Raw genomic sequence first — 22,647 nt, 5'->3', positions numbered from 1 at the left:
TATGTACTGGTTCTTATTAGGCTTTACTTGGCTAGCTGAGGTCAGAGTTAGGCCAATGGACTTCCAGATTTTGGACTAATAAAGAAGATGGTATAGACAACAACCTCGGATTTCGAAGCTCGGGATCATCATTCCAGGACATTGAATCCAGTGTCTTTTGCAGTGCAAAGCACCCTAATTATACATTGTGCCTAACATTAAAAAATTTATATCTTATTTTATTGGAATAGAGATATGCCCACCTTAGTTAAATGCCACATCAGCTTATTAAGATGGTCATTTTAGGACACCGTAATGCATTCATCCTAGTTTATGTCAGTTTATCGTTACTGTTGATGGTGAAAAGACAGAATAAAGCTATACTGAGAAACAGTATTTAAAGAGTTGGGTTTACCTGAATTTTGTAGCTTTGGCGGCTACCCAAATCATCTGCAGTGTGCTATGTTTGCTCCTAAAGAAAGCCTTTCTTTTGATAATCTTTTCTGTAATATCACTAAAAGCAAACTACCTCCTAGGTAGGATCCACTGGACAAGAATGAAAATCAGCAGTCTTGATTCTCTATTGTCTTGTACACTATACTGCTTTGGTTTTGAATGGTGTTTTTTTGTTTATTTTAATAGCAATGTAGAATAGAAGTAAATTGATTCTATACTGATATAACATTTTGTGCCCACTTTATTTTTTATTTACATCGTTGCAATCAGGAATAAGGGTCTAAATCTGAAACTCAGACTGGTTAAAACAACTTCACTTCAAAGGTGCACTAGCTTAATGTTACCGTCTCTGAGTTTTATGAGTGTCATTTAGAGAAACTCACCTTCTAGTATAAATTGCTTTGAAACCTAAGGAATAAAAATAGCGCTATTTTTGATTTAACTCTGATTACAGCAAAGTAGAGATGCTTGAATGACTGGCTAATGCGTTGCCCCAATAGTTCTTTAGCAGCTCAGAGAGAGGGATCTCTGTTTCCTGAACCATACAGCCATTTTAGTCTGGTACTCTGTCCAAACTAATGAGCGTAATGAAAAGCAGCTTGGCGGAGCTACGGCATCTTACTAAATAAACAGCTTCTAGATGGTTTATCCCAAGCTGACTAGATACTCGCTCCAACTACCTGTCACTGGTACTAAGGACAATCTTTCCTACTTTAGGAGTAATTTCACAAGAATCAGTGCATGAATCACTGTAGCAGTGTGTCTTATAGCTATGAAATCTCCTTTTTTATCTTTATAAAAAGACATTACTTTTTTTATTGAAAATTCCTATAAAAGTATAACAGGCTAATTTGAATTTTAGTAAATCACAGCTGAAACATCTCTGATCCTCTATTAACTTTCCTTGTAATAATTCTTTCAAAAAAATGTTTAAAGCTCTACATAATCACCACATAAACTGATGTATCTGCAATTTCCTTTCAGAACTGCAGGCATTGTGCTTACTTAGCCTTCAATTTGACTTATAACTGCTTTTATTCATCTTCAGTATAGTGTACCGGGTCTTTTATAGTTCTAGAGCAGCAATTCTCTGTTGTGCCGTGAGAGGCTGGAACCTCAAATTAATTGTCTCAAAGCTCGCTTAAGCTCCTGCAAATCGATGGCAGGCTTGTGGGCCCATAAGAAGCTTGCTTGTACCTATTTAGCACCTTCTGCAGACCATTCTTTTGCTTATCAGTCTGTTGCGTGAAACGGGGCCAAGCGGTTTTGGCAGAAGATAAACCCCCTTGCGTTCTAACACTCCTCACCGAGGTGGGAGGCTAGGTGCGGCTAGGTTTAAATTCTGAGTGATGCCCAATTCAGCACTATCAGTCCAATCGCGTTTAATATGTATTAAACTACTACGATTTGGATACACTAATAGTGGACTGCACCTTCAGTCTAGTCGTGCTCCTGAACTAGCACGGCCTCTCTGTAGTTTTGGTCGCGTTCAGTGAGAAAGCGGAACGACTAGCTACTTAAACAGTGCAGTTTATTTAAACAACAGATATACAGGTTCTTTAGGATTGCCGGTGATAAATACACTGTCTGCAAAGCACGTGCAAATAAAGATATTGCTAAGTATACAAACGCGCGACAAAATTATAAACGATACAGCCTGGCTATAAATGTAGGGTAGAGATTCTCTAGAGAAATTTCTAAGTCCCCGAGAAAGCGCTGGGTGTAATCGAAGTCTTACCCAAAGGCGTCCCTATGGGGGGGAAGAGAGGCTCAGCCCGTCGACTGATCCTGGAAATCAGCGGTGGAATCCTTCACGATGGTGTCTTCCCTGACATCCCCTCTCTCTTGGGCTATTTTTATATTATTTTTTTATCTTCAAAGTGGAGTTTGAGTGACTTTAGTCATACGTACTTTTATTATGATTAATGTATTCAAGGAGGAGTGTTCACACCTCGGGGGCGGATAGCCTCCGGGATGGAGGTGTGTTTTGGTACATTGTGGTGAGCAAAGTTCGCACAAAAGGACAGCATTTCATCAACATTTGACGAAATGTTGGCTCGGGTAGCGTGTAGGCCGCTTATCAGTTCCGTAGTACCATCTCGTCCCCATATCTGCTACTCGTCACAAGGGAAGGCCACGGAACAAGCGTGTTCCGTTCCATCCCTCGTGTAGTTTCGCAAACAACCTTGTACAGGGAATCACAGATGTTGCATTCTTCATGTGCTAGCTGCGGCTGTATTCTACCTCAGAAGCCTCTTGATTTTATGACTTTCCTTAATGTGTGAACAATGCTGTATTTTTGTATTCTTGGCCAATTTAGTAATTATTCCACATAATCCACCCCGTGACTACAGTCACTCAAGCTCCACGATAATCAATACTGATGGGGAATATCACATGTCCTCTTATGGCGAGGGATATCAAGTGCAAATACTTCTTGTGGGGTGATTAAGCGAGTTAAGCGTTTCATCATAATCCGAAGTCTAACATACAAAACAATTGTCAAAGCAAAGCACAATACAGTGAGTACTAGTAGAACAACAACAGGATGGAGCATCTTGTTAAAAAGTCCTGTAGCTGTCGGTGACCATCCAAAGAGGGTGTCCCACCATTCATGTCCTCCGTCTCTCTTGACCCTTTCCAGTACATGGTGTATTTCTTCAACATCATGATGGACAGTAATCAGAGTTCTTTGTCCATTTTCTTGGGCCTCTTTCAACAATCGCTTCAATTCATCGTGTTGTAGCAACTTCTTCACTAGTGAGAGATTCATTCCGATAGGGGTAGGCAGCAAATCTCGAATCAATGTGTAATTAGATTGTAGCAATTGAAAAGACGTAACAGGAGCTGAATAACTGAAGTCACATCCAATGATGTTAGTAAAGTTACAAACACAAAGATTTGAGTTATTACTTATATCTACTGCTATGTCATCTACGAATACAAAAGTACAGGGAGACCTCATGCAAACACACCCTTTCCCAATATATACAAGCACAGTTTCTGGGGTTTCATCAGGTTGTATCTCAAAATGACAAACATTCTGGTTGGTGTCAAGACAAATGTCTTGTGCCTTGAGAGTATTACTCTCACAAATGAATCCTTGTTGATCTCGTGAAATGCATGCTTCAACATCAACAGTTTGCCATTTATTCTCGTTTTGTTGTGCCCACACTCTATGCTCTACCGGATGGAGTATAGCTCCATGGTGATTCAACCCCAGTGCGATGATTTGGTATATGGTGTATACTGAGGCATTGCGTATCGTTAAGACAAAAGCTGTGGCTTTGCTCTCAGTGGGGTCGTAGGTGAAATTAACCAGATACCACCAGGATTGAAATTTTCTCTCAAACTCAATTGCATTATCCCATATTACTTTTCGAATTTCAGTGGGCAAGGTGCCTTCTTCACCTTCCCTTATAATTGCGGCTGTCATAGATTGCATCCACAGTTGGGCTTGGATACAACTAAGGGCCAAGGAAACATTGTTTTGGGTTGTACCAAGTGCATTTGTGATCAGCTGATGGTCTTTTTCACCTGTTTCCTCCCACTGAGGCAATATATTCGATAAAAGCCATTGGTGATTTCCCAATGCTGATAGAGAGGACTGTAGAGGATGTTTTAATTTGTCTAGATCACTAGTAGTTGTGACTAGTTTGTTTGCAAGTATCTCAGCATCTATACTATTTAAGACTCCCAGTCCTGTTCCTAAGATACCAGTCACCTCTCTCTTCAGTCGTTGTGAGGTGGCAACAGTTCGCCGGCCTAACCATGCTGGCCATCCTGTAAGACACAAAAGAAAAGGGAATCTGCTCGGTCTTACTTGACCGACGGGGTTAAAAAGACAGCGAGGTCCACCAGGAATAGTTGTTAAAAACACTCCTGGTCCCCAAGAATCTCCTGCTTCTTCCTCACTCAGCATAATTCTGTCCCCCCCTTCAGAAGAAACTCGCCACACGTACTCAACAGCTGACTCTTCTGGTCGCCTCGAATATTTCTCCCTTATTTTTGTTAACTTGGTTGGTGTCCATGGAACGGTACGCACAGTGGTGTGAATTTCATCATCGTCATCAACCGCAGTTTCAGTTTTAACCAGAGGACGTAAAGGAAAAACTTGGGATTTCAAAGTAAAAGTCCTTTCCTCCTCATCTTCTTCGTCATCCTCACTATTAGACAAAAAATCTCCGGTCTGGGTTCCGGAATTTGGATAACACATTAACTTACGAATCTGTTGGACCTGGGTCGAGGGCTGCATTTTATCTAAGAGCCCAGTCACCCTTTCCAATAATATTTTAAGTTGGAGATTTTCACTCCCAAGTTGAGCATTCCGGTTTCCTAAACATTCATTCTCGCTCACAAGCTTATCAACTTGAGTTCTTAATTTTTCTCCTGTCTCCTTTTGCAAGGCTAATGATGACTTCAGCACCTCATTCTCCGATTTCAGGGTTGCATATTCTACAGCTGAAATCAGATTAGGAGCAGGGGTTTCTCTAGCTTCTTGTTGTGCACAAGATAAACAGGCGCCTAACACAGCACAAATCACACCCTTGCCTTTCCCCGCTCTGAGCTTCTGTGAAACCCGACACTCTTCAATACGTTCCACCACTTTCTCTTCATCCTTCCAAAATTTTTGGGCCCACTCCTTCCCAGCCTGGGAAGGGGCACAATCATATTTTTGCAGCAGTTTATCCATGGCAATCCTGCCGACTACGCCAATTCTGTTGCGTGAAACGGGGCCAAGCGGTTTTGGCAGAAGATAAACCCCCTTGCGTTCTAACACTCCTCACCGAGGTGGGAGGCTAGGTGCGGCTAGGTTTAAATTCTGAGTGATGCCCAATTCAGCACTATCAGTCCAATCGCGTTTAATATGTATTAAACTACTACGATTTGGATACACTAATAGTGGACTGCACCTTCAGTCTAGTCGTGCTCCTGAACTAGCACGGCCTCTCTGTAGTTTTGGTCGCGTTCAGTGAGAAAGCGGAACGACTAGCTACTTAAACAGTGCAGTTTATTTAAACAACAGATATACAGGTTCTTTAGGATTGCCGGTGATAAATACACTGTCTGCAAAGCACGTGCAAATAAAGATATTGCTAAGTATACAAACGCGCGACAAAATTATAAACGATACAGCCTGGCTATAAATGTAGGGTAGAGATTCTCTAGAGAAATTTCTAAGTCCCCGAGAAAGCGCTGGGTGTAATCGAAGTCTTACCCAAAGGCGTCCCTATGGGGGGGAAGAGAGGCTCAGCCCGTCGACTGATCCTGGAAATCAGCGGTGGAATCCTTCACGATGGTGTCTTCCCTGACATCCCCTCTCTCTTGGGCTATTTTTATATTATTTTTTTATCTTCAAAGTGGAGTTTGAGTGACTTTAGTCATACGTACTTTTATTATGATTAATGTATTCAAGGAGGAGTGTTCACACCTCGGGGGCGGATAGCCTCCGGGATGGAGGTGTGTTTTGGTACATTGTGGTGAGCAAAGTTCGCACAAAAGGACAGCATTTCATCAACATTTGACGAAATGTTGGCTCGGGTAGCGTGTAGGCCGCTTATCAGTTCCGTAGTACCATCTCGTCCCCATATCTGCTACTCGTCACAAGGGAAGGCCACGGAACAAGCGTGTTCCGTTCCATCCCTCGTGTAGTTTCGCAAACAACCTTGTACAGGGAATCACAGATGTTGCATTCTTCATGTGCTAGCTGCGGCTGTATTCTACCTCAGAAGCCTCTTGATTTTATGACTTTCCTTAATGTGTGAACAATGCTGTATTTTTGTATTCTTGGCCAATTTAGTAATTATTCCACACAGTCACCACCCAAGATTGCCATCAGCTGAAAAGGGTGTGTTGCCCCCAGCTGAAAAGGGTGTAGGCCTTTGGTTATCAGAGTGGCCAGACCCTGTTGACCCCAAACTTGCTGAGGCATGAGGACTGTGCTGAGCCAAGCGCTGCCCAAGCAACAGGGGGCAGGAAGACCTCATATGGTGACTGTGTCAAATGACAGTTAGCTGGGCAAAGGCCACTGCCATGCTGGTTGGTCAAGCTATGGACTGACCTGGACTATAACTGGTGCGGTGACCCACCACAAATTGGGACTGAGATCCCCACCATTGTCAACCATAGATCAATGGGATGCTGCCGAAATTCCAGAGGACTGCTCAGACATCGTTGGGCCTGTGGTGGTGACTGTACTCTTGCTATGCTCTGTAATACCGCTTCTCCCTTCTGCCTTTCCTCTACTTCTGCCTTTACTCTATCGCTCGTCTCAGTGACTATTGCTGGGGAATAGCAATAAACCTGCAGTGAGTGACGTCTGACCTCATTTGTGTCTTAATCTCATGCTTGGAAATCATTGTGAACCTCTCCCGGGATCAATGTAGTCGGACCAGGACATAACAAGTGCCCAAGCCAGGCACAACAACCTTGGTTTTGTTTCCATCTTGGTGTGATAACACCCTATACCCGCCCCCTTGCAGAATTACTACCCTTATTTAGATTCAAGGCAAATAAAAAAAATCATTTTATTTCTTAAGTTTTTAAAATATTCAATCTGTACCTTTTTCTCACCATACAAAGATGACTATTCTTTCCCTCAATCCTTTTTTATTTATATCACTGAAGATGATTGTAACTTCCTATACTACACCAAGTTTATGTAGCCTGTCTAAAACTACAAGACGTACCCTGTTTTCCATCTCTGTTTTCATTCTAAAAGCCTCCTTAATGCAGTAATTAATTCATCTAGTTCTTTAGCTCTCTTCTACACTAGTTGTTCTTTTCCTTTCCTTGAATGGCAGGTTTTGGTGTTTCTTTTATTGCACAAATATATACTTACATGATGGAAAAACTCTTTTTAATCATATGTGTATTGGAGCTTTAATAATTGGTACTGCTTCCCTCTAGGCTCAACGTTATTTCTAAACTCCATGAGATGATAAAGTCATGAAAATATGGACATCAAAATTAATTCTGTTAAAAACAACAATAAAAACATTTTATCATTCTTTAGAGAGTAAAGAAATGGCTAAGAAAATGTGTGAAAACACGGCTGTAAATGACACCCTTTATGAGAAGGAGCTTAATTATAACTAACTAGTGGAGAAATCACAGCAAGTGTCAAATAAAAAGGACTTCAGCATTGGAGGGAAAGAGTAAGCTTTGGTCGGTCTTGTCAGAACTCCAATAAATAATGAACATACTTGCCTAAGTTAATGGAGTCTAAATGGGGGCTATATAATAATGAGGCCAGAGATATCACAGGTGGGTGGGCATTCAAGCTTAGTGATTCCTGCTGAACATATTACTACTGACCCCTAGTAACAGACAGACAAACCAATACAGGTATAAACCTAGTGGTTCAAGGCCACCTAAGATCAGCAAAGGAGGGAGTCAGCAGGTAAGGAAATAGTTCTTTCTTTTCTTAAGAAAAGAAAAGATCATTATGGAAGCATATAAACTCTTATAAGCACTTACGAAAAAAAGGCAATGAAGATGGCATCCCCTAAGCTCTTGCTGAAAACAAACCATTGCATTTTCCCCAGTTTTGGTCACCTCTGTCAATGATATTTGCTAAAGGTGGCCAAGATCCACCGAGGGAGCGAGGTCAGGCACAAAAGTGGATGGGGGAGTGGGGGATTTCCTTCCAGCAGGGCTGAAGGCAAGCTACAACACACATTGAAAGTGGTCCATCCAGGAGACAAGCTGCCCATGGTGCAGAACAGAGGCTAGTGCAGGAGGCAGCTAGAGACGGGGATGGAGACCAACAATTCCATGGCACCTTTGGGGCAGGGACTGAGGGCCCCAGGCTGGGCTGAAATGTGGTCCAGGGCCAGGGGCAGTTTGTGGCCCCAAGGGAGTCTGGTCAGGGCCATTGAGGGCTGGTGGTGCCCTCAGGACCCTGAGAAAAGAAAGAAAAGGACATGGTGAGACAGAGCATCAGATCGGTGATTGTAAATTAAAGATAATTGGAAACAAACTGAATGATAGAAATGTCTACAGTGAGGAAGAGTTAGCAGAGAACATAACCTTAGCAACACCAAGATGAATTTTATTTTTATCAGGAGGAGACATTGAGCTGACCACTACACTGATCCAAAGAACAAAAGTGTGATTTATCTTCCAGCAGCAAGGATATTTAGTGTAAACCTGAAGCTGAAAATTATTTTTAAGGGAAGTCCACAGTAAGTACGAGGTGTCCTTCATGTCAAGAGAGATTCTGCTGCTCTATTCTGCAGTGAAATGATTCAAGGGCAATCACGCTGAGCAGGGTATCAAAAGAAAGGGGTGGGGAGGATTACAATGATCTGAGTGGAAGTCTTCCAATCCTTAGAGAAGGTGGTAAAAGATGACAAGATATTACAGATCACTAGGCAACAAAAGAAAGAATTCTGTAAAACTATCAGGAGTTTAGAATGCACAATCACTGGTAAAAAAAAAAATTATGTTTTAATGTTACGTAGATTAAGATCAACACACAGACCCTCCAGCCACTGTTAGATTTCCCCTGGGCTACTAACATGCTTTGTCCATTCTTTTCCTTTAATCGATCTAGATTAGGACCACACAATCTTTTCATGGTATGGCTTCACATTATAGAGATTGTCTAGCAATATTTATCTTTTTTGTTAAGAGCATCGCTTCTGTGGGAAAACGTAAGTCTTTTCTCTGTTGACTACCGAGGAAATAAATAACAGAGCCTAGTTCATTCTGGATAGGATTTCTGATCAGCACCATTAAGAATGATACTATACTAGCATGGGTTTTTTTCATGTGAATTATGTCAATAACTTCTGCAGTTTAACTCTGGGACCCTGATGAGCAATGTCTTTGGATGGATTCATTACAGCAGACCAAAAGCAATGTTGTTGCTCTCTTTTCCAGGTGATCTCATGCTTTGTTTCTGGCTCACCTGGCTCACCATGGTGGGCTTGAGGACTACCAGAAACTCATAGTGTAAACTTTCAGGTAAAAGTCATCCTTGAATGCTGATAAAGGACACTTTCATCAACATACTTAAAACCTTTTACTTGGCTTCTGTAACTGGCTTGGTCATTCCATAAGCTCTTCCTTAACGAGTAAAGCTAAGAAATGCAATCTAGCAGTACAATGTTAGAGCAGAAGTGATCAATCTGTCCCTCTTAAGTAGTTTTTGAATGACAAACGCGGTCATCAAAGTGATCTGCCCAGTGCTACGCATTTGCCATGCCATTGGTGAGATAGGAAGTTGTGCTCTGGCATTCATTACTGGCTGGCAGGGAGGGCTTGATGGGTTTTTCCCATGAGGCTAATATTAGATTTTGTGGAGTTCTTCAGAGGCAACGGGTCCGCATCCTAGGCTCTCTTGTAAAAAAGGAGTTGTGTCAATTACAGTGAAAGCTAGTTCCTGCGAAGAAGCACAGAAAAGGTGGTGAAGTAGCAAAGGAATAGTTCCGCTGGCACTTACCAGGGATGAGGCTGTTCCGTATCCTAGGAGCCTAGAGGTAGCCTACATCGTTTGGGTGAGTGCATCCAAAACGCTCACTGGCACATACAAAAATTATTCATGTGGCACGGAAGAACCACAGCAGAGCTAAATTTACGTGCATGATTTTGGGAAATCATCTAATGATGCTTCAGCTTTTCAACTCAAGGCAGTTATGTGCCAATCAAGGAGTGAATAATTGCTCTCTAAAGCACCAAATGAGCCTCATTAGATCCAGAACATGGTATACATAATCACATGCTCAGATATTCTAACAAAAATTCATCAAATTTGGGTTGATATTTCCCGACTGGAAAACAACAAAATAAAGCAATTGGCTCAGATCTCTTCAGCAGGCTATATAAAATAGGAATGTGCATTACTTTCTTCTCCTCTCTGAGAGATGAAGTAGAAAAAATCCAGTCCATAAGGATGACAAAACAGCTCTGAAAGTGACTTACTCTGTAATTCTAGTAACGATTTTCCCTGTTCTGCATCAGTCTACTTTGACATAGATTGTTTTTCTGGTTAACTTTTAATATCAAAGAAATAAATACAACTGTTTATGTGCAAAATGTTCAGAATGTGCTAATAACAAACCTTGACTGTAACTACACTAAAAATTTTGTGCAAACCAGTAAAAAAGTTGTTTGTTTGCCCTTTTCATGGATCAGCAATATCTGTATGTAAGTATGCAACTACTCTTAGATATTAATTTTCCTTTTCTTCAGTGGAATTACAAAGACAGTATTAGAAATAACAGTTTAAGCAATTGCACTTGAAGAATGAAAAGGAGAAAATATGGAATTATTAGGATATAATATAAAGGAACAGAGAGGAAAGACAAAGACTGTCAAGAAGGGCAGGTAGATAAACTGCGCTGAAGTGGGCAGAGAAGAAAGAGAGAAGTGCTAGGTATGGAGGAGCACGTGCATGCATTTTTTGGTTATTATTTTACTCAGACATACTCAGGGCATTGTCTCACATGTTCAAAAATGTTTCTTGGCCAATTTTCCCCTCACCATGGTGGCCAGACTTGCAGGTACACACCATCTAGTTTTTAGTTTATGCCTCCTGGGTTTCCGCTGTAGTCTCTTCACTATTACTACTCCTCAGCTGAACTCATGTTCTTCATATTTAATCAGATTCCGTTTAGCATCCATCACATGTAATTTCAAACTACATGGCTAGCTTGTAATCCAAGTTGTGTTTTTTTTCAAATGGGGAAAAATTGAATTCTGAAGTGGAGTTGTGCCCAGAGCAAATGGACACAAGAGCACTTCTAAACTGTAGGGGTTCATTTGTCACCTGCTGACCCACAAAGCCTGAATTTTTCTGATTTAGTGACGTGTATTTTAAGTAAGGCACGGGATGGGGGGAACACGTCCTCTGTGTGATTAGTCTTAAACAGAAGAAACAATTCAGGGATGCTTGCTGGTCTTTGTTTCCAGTGTTTAATTGGAAACAACTAAACTACACCACCCCCATCCCCATCCTTTTCATTTTTAAGAAATCCATATTTCATTCAGCTTTGCCTTCCAGGTGAGAATACAGCATAGTTCTATAATCCTTATTTAGTAATCTGGTTAACTCCTGAAATAACTGAAGAAGCTCAGTTGTTCTTGGGTAACTAGTGCGCTGGTGCCACATTAAAAATAGACAACATACAGAAATTGTCTACGTTACTCTTCTGAGTCTTTAGATTTAACCATTCTCTCAAAGGCATCAATTGAAGCTAACTGGTTGGGGCTCAGGACAGAATTGCTGCAGCGAGGAACATTCATTTATTCTAAATTAAATTTAGAATAGGTGAATTGAAGGTCATAGTCTTATTTAGTAGACCTAGTACAATATCTACCCCTGATTAACCTAACACTTGGTTTGAGTGGCACGTACATAAAGCTGTTCCCTCTGGTCTTCTGCAAAGAACTACAGGGGGGATACTATCTAGCTGAAGATGATAGCTGGTACAAAAGTCACAAGACTAAGAACATGGGATTGTGCAAGGTATCAAGCAGAAAGAGGAGAGAAAGTTCTATTTTTCTCCCTCAAAAATCAATCATATTTGTTAGGACTTGCCAAAGGCAATGGCCCAGCAGAGGTGAGGCTGCCACAGGCCCATCTCCTCAGGTCCAGCAAGTAGCATGGCTGAGCTTGTATGCCCAAGAGACGCACTCGCACACATGCGTGCACACATAGAATAATTTAGGTTGGAAAAGACCTTTAAGATCATAAAGCCCAGCTGTAAAGAAACATGTACGTGCACAGCCAGCCACACACGTCGGCACAGACAGACACACTCAGCACTCGCCCAAACGGCGCCAATGGCCTCGTCCTGGTACTTTCGCTGGCTGATGAGGATGAAAGCCCATTAGTGGGAAGTATATATTTAAATTACTTATATACATAATTATACATATATACAGCATGGAACCCTCCAGTAGCTGACCTTAGACACTCAATCTACGCTGGCCCCTGGGTCCCCAGTCTTCCCAGTTGTAGGTACCTGGACACGTGAGCCCCGGAGGATGCAGCCCCCCTCCAGCTGCTGGTGCTCAGACCTACACACACATTGGATCCTTCCATCACCTGGCCTTGCACACCCAAAATGCAGCTCTTTATGAACAACTAAGATATGAACAGTACCAAACTACGGTCAAGAGCCAGGAGGTGCCGTTCCAGCCTATATTAAAAGATCATTCTTCATGTAATACCTTCTGTTTCAAAGGAATTAAATCAGAATTAAGTTGGTCCATTACATTTGATTAGTTATGTGTCATGTGATTGATGAAGTAAACATTTTAACAAAATGTATGCTATGAAATAATGAAATCATTAGTAATTGCAGTTCATTAGAAACAATTAGTTGTAGGAATAAAATCATTTGATCTTGAAGTTTGACATGATCAGCTCACAAAAGAGGGTAAGAATTATAGTATAATTTCTCTCCTACAGAATTTAAATAAAATCACATACTTCATTACTTTTTTAATCATACGGAAGAAAAATCTGTACTTAATGCTTACATGGACGCGTGTTCACAAAATGCATATATTGTTGAAAATATTTGTTCATTTATCTTAACTTATAGTAGAACAAGTACAGAAATCTTTGAAAACCATATCTATTTATTGTGTTATTATGTGGAATATTAAATCATATATTTATGTGGCAAAATAAAAGTTTCACTACTAATTTGGTATGAAAGTCATAAAGGGTGCTCATATGGCAGGTTCCACTGAAAAGTCCCCAAAGATTATCTCCCAATAATGAAGAAATACAGTAGCAAAGATGACAAATTATAGTGTTTGTGAACGTCAAGATGAGTAATTTTATTCATACCATCTTTTCTATTTCTGTTTCACTTTTCTTTGCTGCTATAGTCTTCCAGGTATGCTTTAATATTTTTTAAAGTTGACTTCTAAAATAAATTTCTTTTATTTTTCATTAAAATGTACAAAAATACATTGTTCTCTTTGTTCAGGTATTTTGGACTTTCCTCTAATTCACACTGACACCCAGTGAACTTGCAGTACCACAAAGACTTTCAGGATACTATTTACTTCAGGATACTGCATTACCAACTGCTTTTACTTTCCATGGAAGTGCCTCTAAATACGCTGTCTTTATTTTGTCATTATGTAATCTTCTATTTCTGAAAATAAAATCACCAAATTACTCATTTTTAGTAAATAAATCTGAATAGAAAACATCTAAGATATTTCAAGTTTTAACAGTGCAGGTCTTGAAAAATATTAGTGATTCCTAAGCCATGGTTCATAAGGGCATGATAAATGGTTTATACGCCGTACGTATGGCCATTGTCACCATAACATTTATAAATTGTTGAGACTGGTGGCAGAAAGAAGTTGCAAGGGATTAGGAGGCAGGCAATCGTGATTTCAGTAGGGGACTTTTTACTCTGTCAGTCACCCTTTACGATGAATTATTGGATGAAATAGGAAATGAGATTACCGGTGCAGTGAAAAGAAGTCAGGTTAGGTTATCATAACCCTTTCTGTTCTTGAAATTAATGAAGTCTAGATTCTGAAAACTTGGTCAAGTAGTTATGCACTGCCTCATCTAGCCTACGTGCTGGTGTAGAAGGAAAAAACCCATGAAATTTACTGTAATTGAATTGTTTTCTGTGAATGGAAGGAAATGGCTGGAAGGCTCTGTAGAAACATAATGTTTGCTTTTCATATGGACAAGTGGGAAGAGTAGAAGTAAGGGCACATCGGCACGTCTGGGAGAATGTACAGCCTGAGGCACTGAACTGTTTCAGGTTTTCCTCCGTCCTTAGCAATCACTTCTTGGCACTTACAAAGTTTCATTCTCCTTCCTAAATTTCAGCAAACCCAGGACAATCAATTAACCTTAATTCTGGCAGAGAGGAGTATAGCTTTGTGTCCTCTAAACAAAAGGGCATTGCTTTGGAGAATAATAAGAAATATTTGCTACCGCATGCTTTTAAAATTTTCAAAATGACCCTCCAGTTTGATGTTTTTCTGGACATCCCCGACCTTACATTCTGCAGTGCTTGTCTGAACTACATCGCTATGTCAACACGAGCATAGTTGGAAAGCAGTAATACAAACAAAATGCCTAAAAAGATCTTTAAACACTTTAAACTGCTGAAATATTAATGTGAAGAGGAAAAAAATGAACTGGGGTTTAGGTCTGGGAAGCCGTGAAACTTCAAAGAAATTGGCAGGTTTAGGCAAAGGTATTTCGCAGGTTTTAAAACCTCATAAAATATGTGAGTCCAAGGTATCTGCTTTAGGTGATTAGATTACTGAAATTAAACATACCCATCCATCTGAGCAACAGCCCTTAAAGCGCAAATATGTATGTCCCACATTGCAGTTCGCACTCAGCCATCCGTGAAATAACTGCAGGTGGGGGAGCGAGGGAGAGGTGTCAAAACAGACAATCCACCCGTTGAAATGATGGCACTGTTTTTATTTTTATTGATACACAATAATGCTCATTTTTCCAAAGGCTGAGGCGCATCTTTCTCAAAGAGAAAATGTCAGCTGAGCTGATTCAGTGGCTGAATGCAGGCTCGTTGCAGATGGTGCGTTACATTTCGGCTGCGCCTCTTTCTGTCTCACGCAGGCACATTTCAAGGTATTCCAAGTGGAGTACATCATGACGCTAGTCAGCCAACAGAAATGCAGAACTTCGTACTTTCCTATAAATGTGAATGGTATATTTTCACCTTAATCCCTTCACTTGGGTAACCAATCCGATATTTAATTACCTATTCAGAACCCGGGGCCTAATTAGAGCTGCACAGAGCTATTCGCGCGTTGAACTTGAGTGAACAAGCCTCTCGCTGCTTGCAAGTTTATTGCCATTAACCCAGCAGGTTTGCTCTTCACCACAAGGCTTAGTTCAACCATTGTGCTCCAGAGAAAGGGAAACCCTGAGAACACTAACACCGACACTACTGCGCTCTACCAAGAGCCCACTGTGCTTTTCTCTCCTTTTGAACGAGCTGTTAAAAGACAAAGTGAAAAACTGTAGCAGCTCCAGCCCGTGGTGAAATAATCAGGCAGTTTTACAAAAAGGGTATTACTGAAAGAATGGAGGAGCTTTAGGGGGAAAAAAAAAAATAATTGTTGAAGCAATTTAAGATAATAGGATGCTAATTAAAGAGGAATTATAGTGGAGATTTTATAATACTTCTAACAGCGGCGTTAACGTTGACTGCATCCGGATGGAAACAAGCACAAGGAGCTAAGGAATTACTGGCAATTAGGAACCAGATACTGCCACTCTCGGGGAGCAGCAGGTTTCTCTGTAAGCAGGTAGTACCCAGGGCAAGAAACAGAGGCAAATCCCACCCTAGATACTGCTCACGGTGATTGCTCTGCCACTGTCATGGCAGTAGATAATTAGGAATAAATTACCCAGTCCGCGCTCTCCCTTGCAGGAGTCTCAAGTGTGTGACTAAAGCGTGGGGTCTCAGCCCGAATGGATGTTTCCAGGGTCTCAATCTGGAATGTACTCACCTTAAACTGCGTTAGGCAGCCGTGACAACTTCGGAAATGCCCTAAAAAGGTTGGTTCCCGTATGGCTCAAATTATACCCTCACAATTAACGTGAATAGCAGTATGGTTATATGCTAAAAAGATCACCCTCAATGTAGAATAGTTGAAGAGTCCAATTAGCAAGAGATAATGCATGATAAATATGGAAATAATGGCGTTTAAATATCTGATTATTTTTTACATGACTCATTTGAATCCTTTTTTTGTTTGTTTATTTGTTTGTTTGTTTTGCCTTTTTCACTGACCTGTGGAAAATTACAAAAGCTTCAAACAAAGCAAGTGTACTTTAGCTCTAGTTTGGTACGGTTAATAGAAAAACATTCAAAAGCTAAGCGGACGTTTTATTTTAATTAGAACAAATAAAACTGTTTGGTGTTAGGAATATAGGAGAAATTTTTAGCCTGGAGCAAAGTGTTGCGATTGGGTTATACATCTGAAAAAAAATGGAGTTTACAAAATGGAAAGCACTGAGTTTGCTGACACAACTGTAAGAGTCTGTATAACACATAACCACAGCAATGTAAACATTGCCAAACACAATACCTAATAAAATATGGCACTATACATTAGCAACAAGAGAAACCCTTATTCTTTACCACTCAAAATGCATTGATGTGGCATACTGAGTGAAAAACCGCAGGGAACTGCTGAAATTTTACAGCTGCGTGTTTATGCCTTTTAAAAATATGCTCTTTTTGGCCCACATTTGCCTGGCGTATCGCATCTAGTACCTCACTATAGGAGACCAATGGCTAAATACGGCCATAAGCAGAAATTGAATATAGACTGAAGAGGAAGGCATATTACAAATTGTATAGTTACCCTGCCCCAGAGGTATTTTCTCTCCTGGGATTCTGCTTATTCCAGTGCTTCCAGGGTGGGAGTCAGCTGCCTATCCCTACAACAGCAGAGACATAATGACTCCTGCTTCCCCAAAACGCCTCAAAAATAAAGGAACGTAGAAAATACTAAGCAATCTGTACAATCAGTATGCGGTTTCCTGAGGGGCTGAGAGGCAAGAAAGTCAAGGTTATATTTTAATTCTGTTCTGACTCATTCTATTCTTAGTTTTCTATTATTACCTCTTCTTGAAAGAAAAAGTGCTCACATGTGGAACAGGCTAAAATAGGAACAGTAGCCCTAGATCACTTCTTGCCTGTACTGGTACCTAAGATCAGTTACAAAGAAAAATCATTATCTAAAGGTCTTTTTGAAGGTCCTGACCTTGGCTACCTTAACGTGCAGACAACACATCGTTTCAGGAACCTGCTCCTGCTTGTACCCACAATAAGGGCTATTTCAGAAAGATAAGCAAGGCATCACTATTTACATGAGCTAATGATACTGCTGTATTGAATACCTTGGAGTGCGAAAGGGGCTGCAAGCATCTGACAGCACAGGGGTGGAAGGTGAGATAGCAGCGCAGCGTGATAAAGATCACAGAGGCAGAGGGAGACAGATGACTCCACGAAGAATGTTTCAGAAGACTAAGGACTTCAGATAGGTGTCATGACGTCCGGCATGGCATTACACAAAGGGGGCAGCAAAAAAGATTTGAGGTCCATGTAAAAAGGAAGAGGAAGGACACCTTTGAGTGCACAGAGGGAAGGAGATTTTAAAACAGACTTGATTCGGATCAGTGACAAAATCTTAGAGGTGAAGACAGGGAAAGAAAAAAACCAAACCCCAAAGCCTACTCTTTATATAAATTTAGTCAGAAAAGAATCACTCGCAGTACAGTCTGAGAGGGCCAAGTAGGAGACCAACCTCTGGGGTGTTGTTACACAGTTGCCCTAATGGGAGTGTGGAGGAAGAACCACTTTGCTGAAGTATTGCCAAAACCTAATGAAGGTTTTTTTCAAGGCCAGGCTTGATGAGGCTCTGAGCAACCTGATCTAGTCAAAGATGTCCCTGCTTACTGCAAGGGGGTTGGACTAGATGGCCTTTAGAGGTCCCTTCCAACCCAACACATTCTGTGATTCTATGATTCTATGAAAATGGCACCCTAGGAAGCTGGTGAGCTAAAGCACAAGGGTACGTTACTGTTGTGGAGATGCAGTCTCCTTAAGAATGGCAGGTGTGGGAACAAGAGAGAAAGGTGTACCACGTATCAAAGATTACTTTGTCATAAGTTCATGGAAAGGAGAGAGGTTTTTTAGATTTCCTGTTTAACGATAGAAGAGGAAAACAAATGCTGAGCTGAATTTACATGTCCCACATAGGCCAGAGGACAAGACAGGTAGGTATTTTTTGGAGGAAGAATTCAATATTCCTAAAATTAAAGCCTTCTTACCAAAAAGAGATTATAAATTTTCAGAGATAGCTAAAGAGTAAAGGAGTATGACACAGTCAGTGCGTGGAATATTTTGGGGGCAGCTTTTGTTTTGGACAGTAAAGGAAGCTCCTGTTTTAGATCTTGTGTCAGCTGACAAAAATGATAGAACACGTAAACAAAAGCTACAGTCAGCAACTGAAATTGTGAAGATTACAGAAAAGCTATGGGAAGTAATATTTATATGAAGGTAAAAGAGCAGGAGTGTGATGGCTGAGGGGGAAGGTGGACTTCACCAGTTCCAGGAGTACAGGGGGTGGTCTACTGGGAAGGGAAAAAGTTTAAAGGGGGAGCGAGTGAAGCGCTGCTGGGAGTTACTGAAAGAGAAGATATTTAATGCATAGTGAAAAGCTATACAGAAGTGAAGCAAGGAATGGCAGACTAGTAAGAAACTATTGTGGAGGCATCAGAATTTCTCCAGTGACCTAAAAATTCAAAAGCAATCAAACAAAAAGTGGAAAGATTACAGGTCTAAACGTGAATATAAAGGAACAGCTCAAGCCCCTGAGGGATAAGATCAGAAAAGCAGAGGAACATAAAAGGAAACAAGATCAGGTTCCCTAAATGCGGAAAGAGAAAATCAAAACATAGGCTTGGTGCTTAACAGTAAAGGAGAGAAAATTAAGAAGGATTCAAAAAAGACTGAAGTATTCAACAGTGTCTGTGCTCTAGTCTTTCTGAAAACAAAGAAACAAAAAAAAAGGTATCTGTAAAAGTTCTCTGGATTCAAATATTTCATAAATTTAATTTTTTCCAGGAAACAGTGCTTACACCAGAAGAGAGAACATTTAAAAATATTAAGATAAGTGATCTTTCACTGAAGAAAAATACAAAACCTTGCCTGTAACATCCAAAATATGCCTGGGAAAGCAAACCTAAAATAATAAAAAAAAAGGGGACAAACTATAGTATTGTTAAAGTAGTTTCCATTCCCATAAGTATTCCCATGAATGTACATATTGTTCATTTCCTCAAATTAACTTTTGAATTTGAAAATATCTAGAAGTTTAAATGGTAACAGCTTTTTGGATTTCCTAAGAGCTGATCACGTCGTATTAATTTGATTCTCTTAGGCAGGGTACCCGGCTTTGCGGACAAAGGAGAAATGGACTGGTGCTGCATCAGGTAGACTACTGTGGCATAAAGCTGTAACCCAACTCAGGTGAAGTTAGTAAATGGTTTGGAAGATGTGATTTATGAGTAAAGATGAAACAAAAAGTTTAGGGAGTATAGAATCATAGAATCATAGAATCTTCATGGTTGGAAAGGGCCTTTGAGATCATTGAGTCCAACCATACACACACACAAAAAAAAAAAAGAAGAAATGGGGAGGGAATACATAGTTAGGTATATAACAGATGATTGTTTAGTGAACAGACAGAGCCATAGAGCAAATAAATATATTTTTCCAATGTATAAAAACATCTTTAATTTGTATTCTAAAAAAAACCCAAAAAAAACCCAAAAAACAAGCAACGACATCTCCAGGACAGAAAAGACTTTCTGTGGACAGTGTCCAAGGGTTTTGATATTTGTTGTTGATGGGTTTGGTTTTGGCAAAGCATGCGTTATAAATAACTGGTGTTGATGGTCGATCCTATCTCAGTGTCCTGGGGTGGGCTAGAACTTATTTTGGGCCCATCTAGTACTCTCTTTCTTTTCCTGTGACTACCATAAGTATCCTTTCTACAAATTTTCTTTTGTAGCACTTGCCGTCTTTTTTTTGCACTGCTTTATCTTCACTTTTCAGTGCTTGATGGAAACAATAAAATTGGGGAGCGGAAGCAAGAACCATGTAAACCTCCCTCTTCTTACATGCATAGTATAGCACTACAATGGTTACACGTAAAACATAGTCCGGTTTTCTTTATATGGCTGTATAAAAAAAAGGTGTATCTATCCGTGGTCAGAACAGAGGAAAACAAGGGGGTTTTATACATCTTCTTACTGAAAAGTGTAACAATATTTGTTAAAACCACTCCGTAATTTCTTATCTGACTGAAGAATCTGATGTACAAAGCAAGCGCTCAGATTTGCTGTGAAATTACTTCAAACAGCATATTTGCCAGGGAAAATGGTAGGAAGGAGGAAGATTTCATCTCCGATGGCAGGATTTTTTAAGATTAGTGAAAGAGGCTCTGACTTGATAATGATACTTGAGTAGAAAAGCTAAGGATTTTTTTTTTCTTTTCCCCATCAGCTATATACTTAGCGGTTTGGAAAGACGGGTTTGGATAAACCCCCAGCAGGAGAGGAGCTGCAGAGGCACGGAGAGAGCAGCCCTGATTCCCCCTCACCACACAGCTGGGGCAGAGAAAGTTTGCGTCGCTGACCTTCATGATAAGTTGCCTGCGTTCATCTAACACCAACAGCCATTGTCTTACTGTCCATCCCCTTTCACACTTATTAATATCTTGTTCTGATACCTTTTATTTTGCAAATTGCAAGTACTTTGCAGAGCCCTACTGTTTTTACCATACTGCCTGAAGCAGCAATTCTGTCCGACTGACAGGCCTATGGTTACACTAGATAAGTATAATTTATCAATATCTTATAGTGCATGTTGCGGTAAAAATCCACCCTTCAGTGCCTTCCGTTAAAAAACAAGAACAAGAAACAGAAGGAAGCGATGTTTTTGAATCTCTACTCTTCTTGGGTTTTAATGCGAGACTGGGACTGTGGCCTGTTCTTAGCGCAGCTTTCAAGGTGACCTCAAGAATAACGATCATAACATCTATCAGCCACTTTTATTCAGATAATTTACCCAGGCTGACATTTCTCTGTGCAATCAGAGCATTATTTTACAAGGACACTCTTAAACCCACCAGAAATCCCCCAAGATTTATAGCGCATTATCAGACATTGATTTATTTTTCTCATCATTCTCTCTGCAACTGGATAAAACCGAGAATAACAATTTAAGGCTGTATTTTTGTATAGGATTAAAAGTTACCACATATAGGCAAAAAAAATTATACTTAAAATTGAGCGTGCAAAAGCTAGGGCAAGTTTATGCAAGGAAAATAACCAATAGTTTATGCAAGGAAAATAACCAATAGTTTATGCAAGGAAAAATTTGAGTCTGGAGGACACATAGCGAGAAATTCCCTTCACTGCATGACAGGTTGTAGAAATGAATCTTAGAATCATAGAATCACAGGATTGCCTAGGTTGGAAGGGACCCTTCAGATCATCTAGTCCAACCATCAACCTAACTCGGACAAAAGGCATCACTAAACCATATCTCTAAGCACTATGTCTATCCGTCTTTTAAATACCTCCAGGGATGGTGCCTCAACCACCTCCCTGGACAGCCTGGTCCAATGCTTAATAACCCTTTCAGTGTAAAAATTTTTCCTAATATCCAATCTAAACCTCCCCTGGCGCAACTTGAGGCTGTTTCCTCTTGTCCTATCGCCTGTTACTTGGGAGAAGAGACCGACCCCCATCTCTCTACACCCTCCTTTCAGGGAGTTGCAGAGAGCGAGGTCTCCCCTCAGCCTCCTTTTCTCCAGGCTGAACAACCCCAGCTCCCTCAGCCGGTTTCAGAAGTCTTCTGAGACCCCATACTTACACTTCTGCCTGTTAGACAGTGCCAAGACAGTCCCTGCTGGATGAGGAGTACCAGCTAGTTATTAATTGCTCAGTACAACTTTTTTTTTGGCGCTCCAACAACGTGAAACCAGTGCAAATACAGTGGATAGAGTCCTGTTCCCCTACTAATTCTCCTCTACCTCTGACCAGCTCAGGCTGAGCCTGGCGCAGGCTCTCCAAGGGAGGCATTATATTGCTCTTCAGAAATGCACAGCAAGATAAAGAAATAATTATCCCTTGCCGTTCCTCAAATAAGCAGGTCTGCTTTCTCCAGCATGCTGCTGCAGTGATGCTCTATTTTTCAGAGCCAAGGACAGTTATGTTTGATACATAGAGTGCCGGGCACACAGCCATAAATCTGTACTGCAGGAGAGAGTGAAGCGATTAGTTTAACGCAGTGACAATGGGGAAAGGATACCTGTCACCTGCTAAACAAAAACCTTAGGTTATGCTCAGAAACAAATCAGTGCCTACGTGCTGCTGGTTTCAAAGCTTGCTGTGTGAGAGTTGCCTTCCCCATGCTACCGTCCTAAAGGGCTTCCCTCCAAAGCTTCTGCATATACATCCCTGGTGGTGTCCGCATTCCCAAAGGAGGAGAAGAGTCAATTCAAAAAGCTTAAAGCCCGCTTCCCAAATAGTTCACTTTTTCTAGAACATTCTTCTGATATTCTGTAAATATCAGAAATACATAGCTGGTTTGCCTTTCTTTGAAATTGTTTTCAACATCTGTGAGGCCTACTTTCAGAACACAAGGTGTTGTGCTA

At 40.7% G+C, this 22,647-nt stretch overlaps 1 protein-coding gene across 1 annotated transcript in view; it reads right to left on the bottom strand.

Moving 5' to 3' along the window:
• Positions 1 to 6,105, bottom strand: part of LOC141744075 (uncharacterized) — a 31,204-nt gene extending 25,099 nt beyond the window's left edge. Inside the window, exon 1 of the mRNA XM_074589357.1 lies at positions 2,174 to 6,105. Coding sequence (XP_074445458.1) covers positions 2,810 to 5,128 — 2,319 coding nt within the window. The 5' untranslated portion in view covers positions 5,129 to 6,105 and the 3' untranslated portion in view covers positions 2,174 to 2,809. The remainder of the gene's footprint in view (positions 1 to 2,173) is intronic.
• Positions 6,106 to 22,647: the final 16,542 nt, after the last annotated feature.

This window comes from Larus michahellis, chromosome 5 (genome assembly GCF_964199755.1).
Source record: "Larus michahellis chromosome 5, bLarMic1.1, whole genome shotgun sequence".
Classification (NCBI taxonomy): domain Eukaryota; kingdom Metazoa; phylum Chordata; class Aves; order Charadriiformes; family Laridae; genus Larus; species Larus michahellis.
The sequence above is the reverse complement of the archived record's forward strand: the minus strand, read 5'-3'. Positions and strand labels throughout refer to the sequence as shown.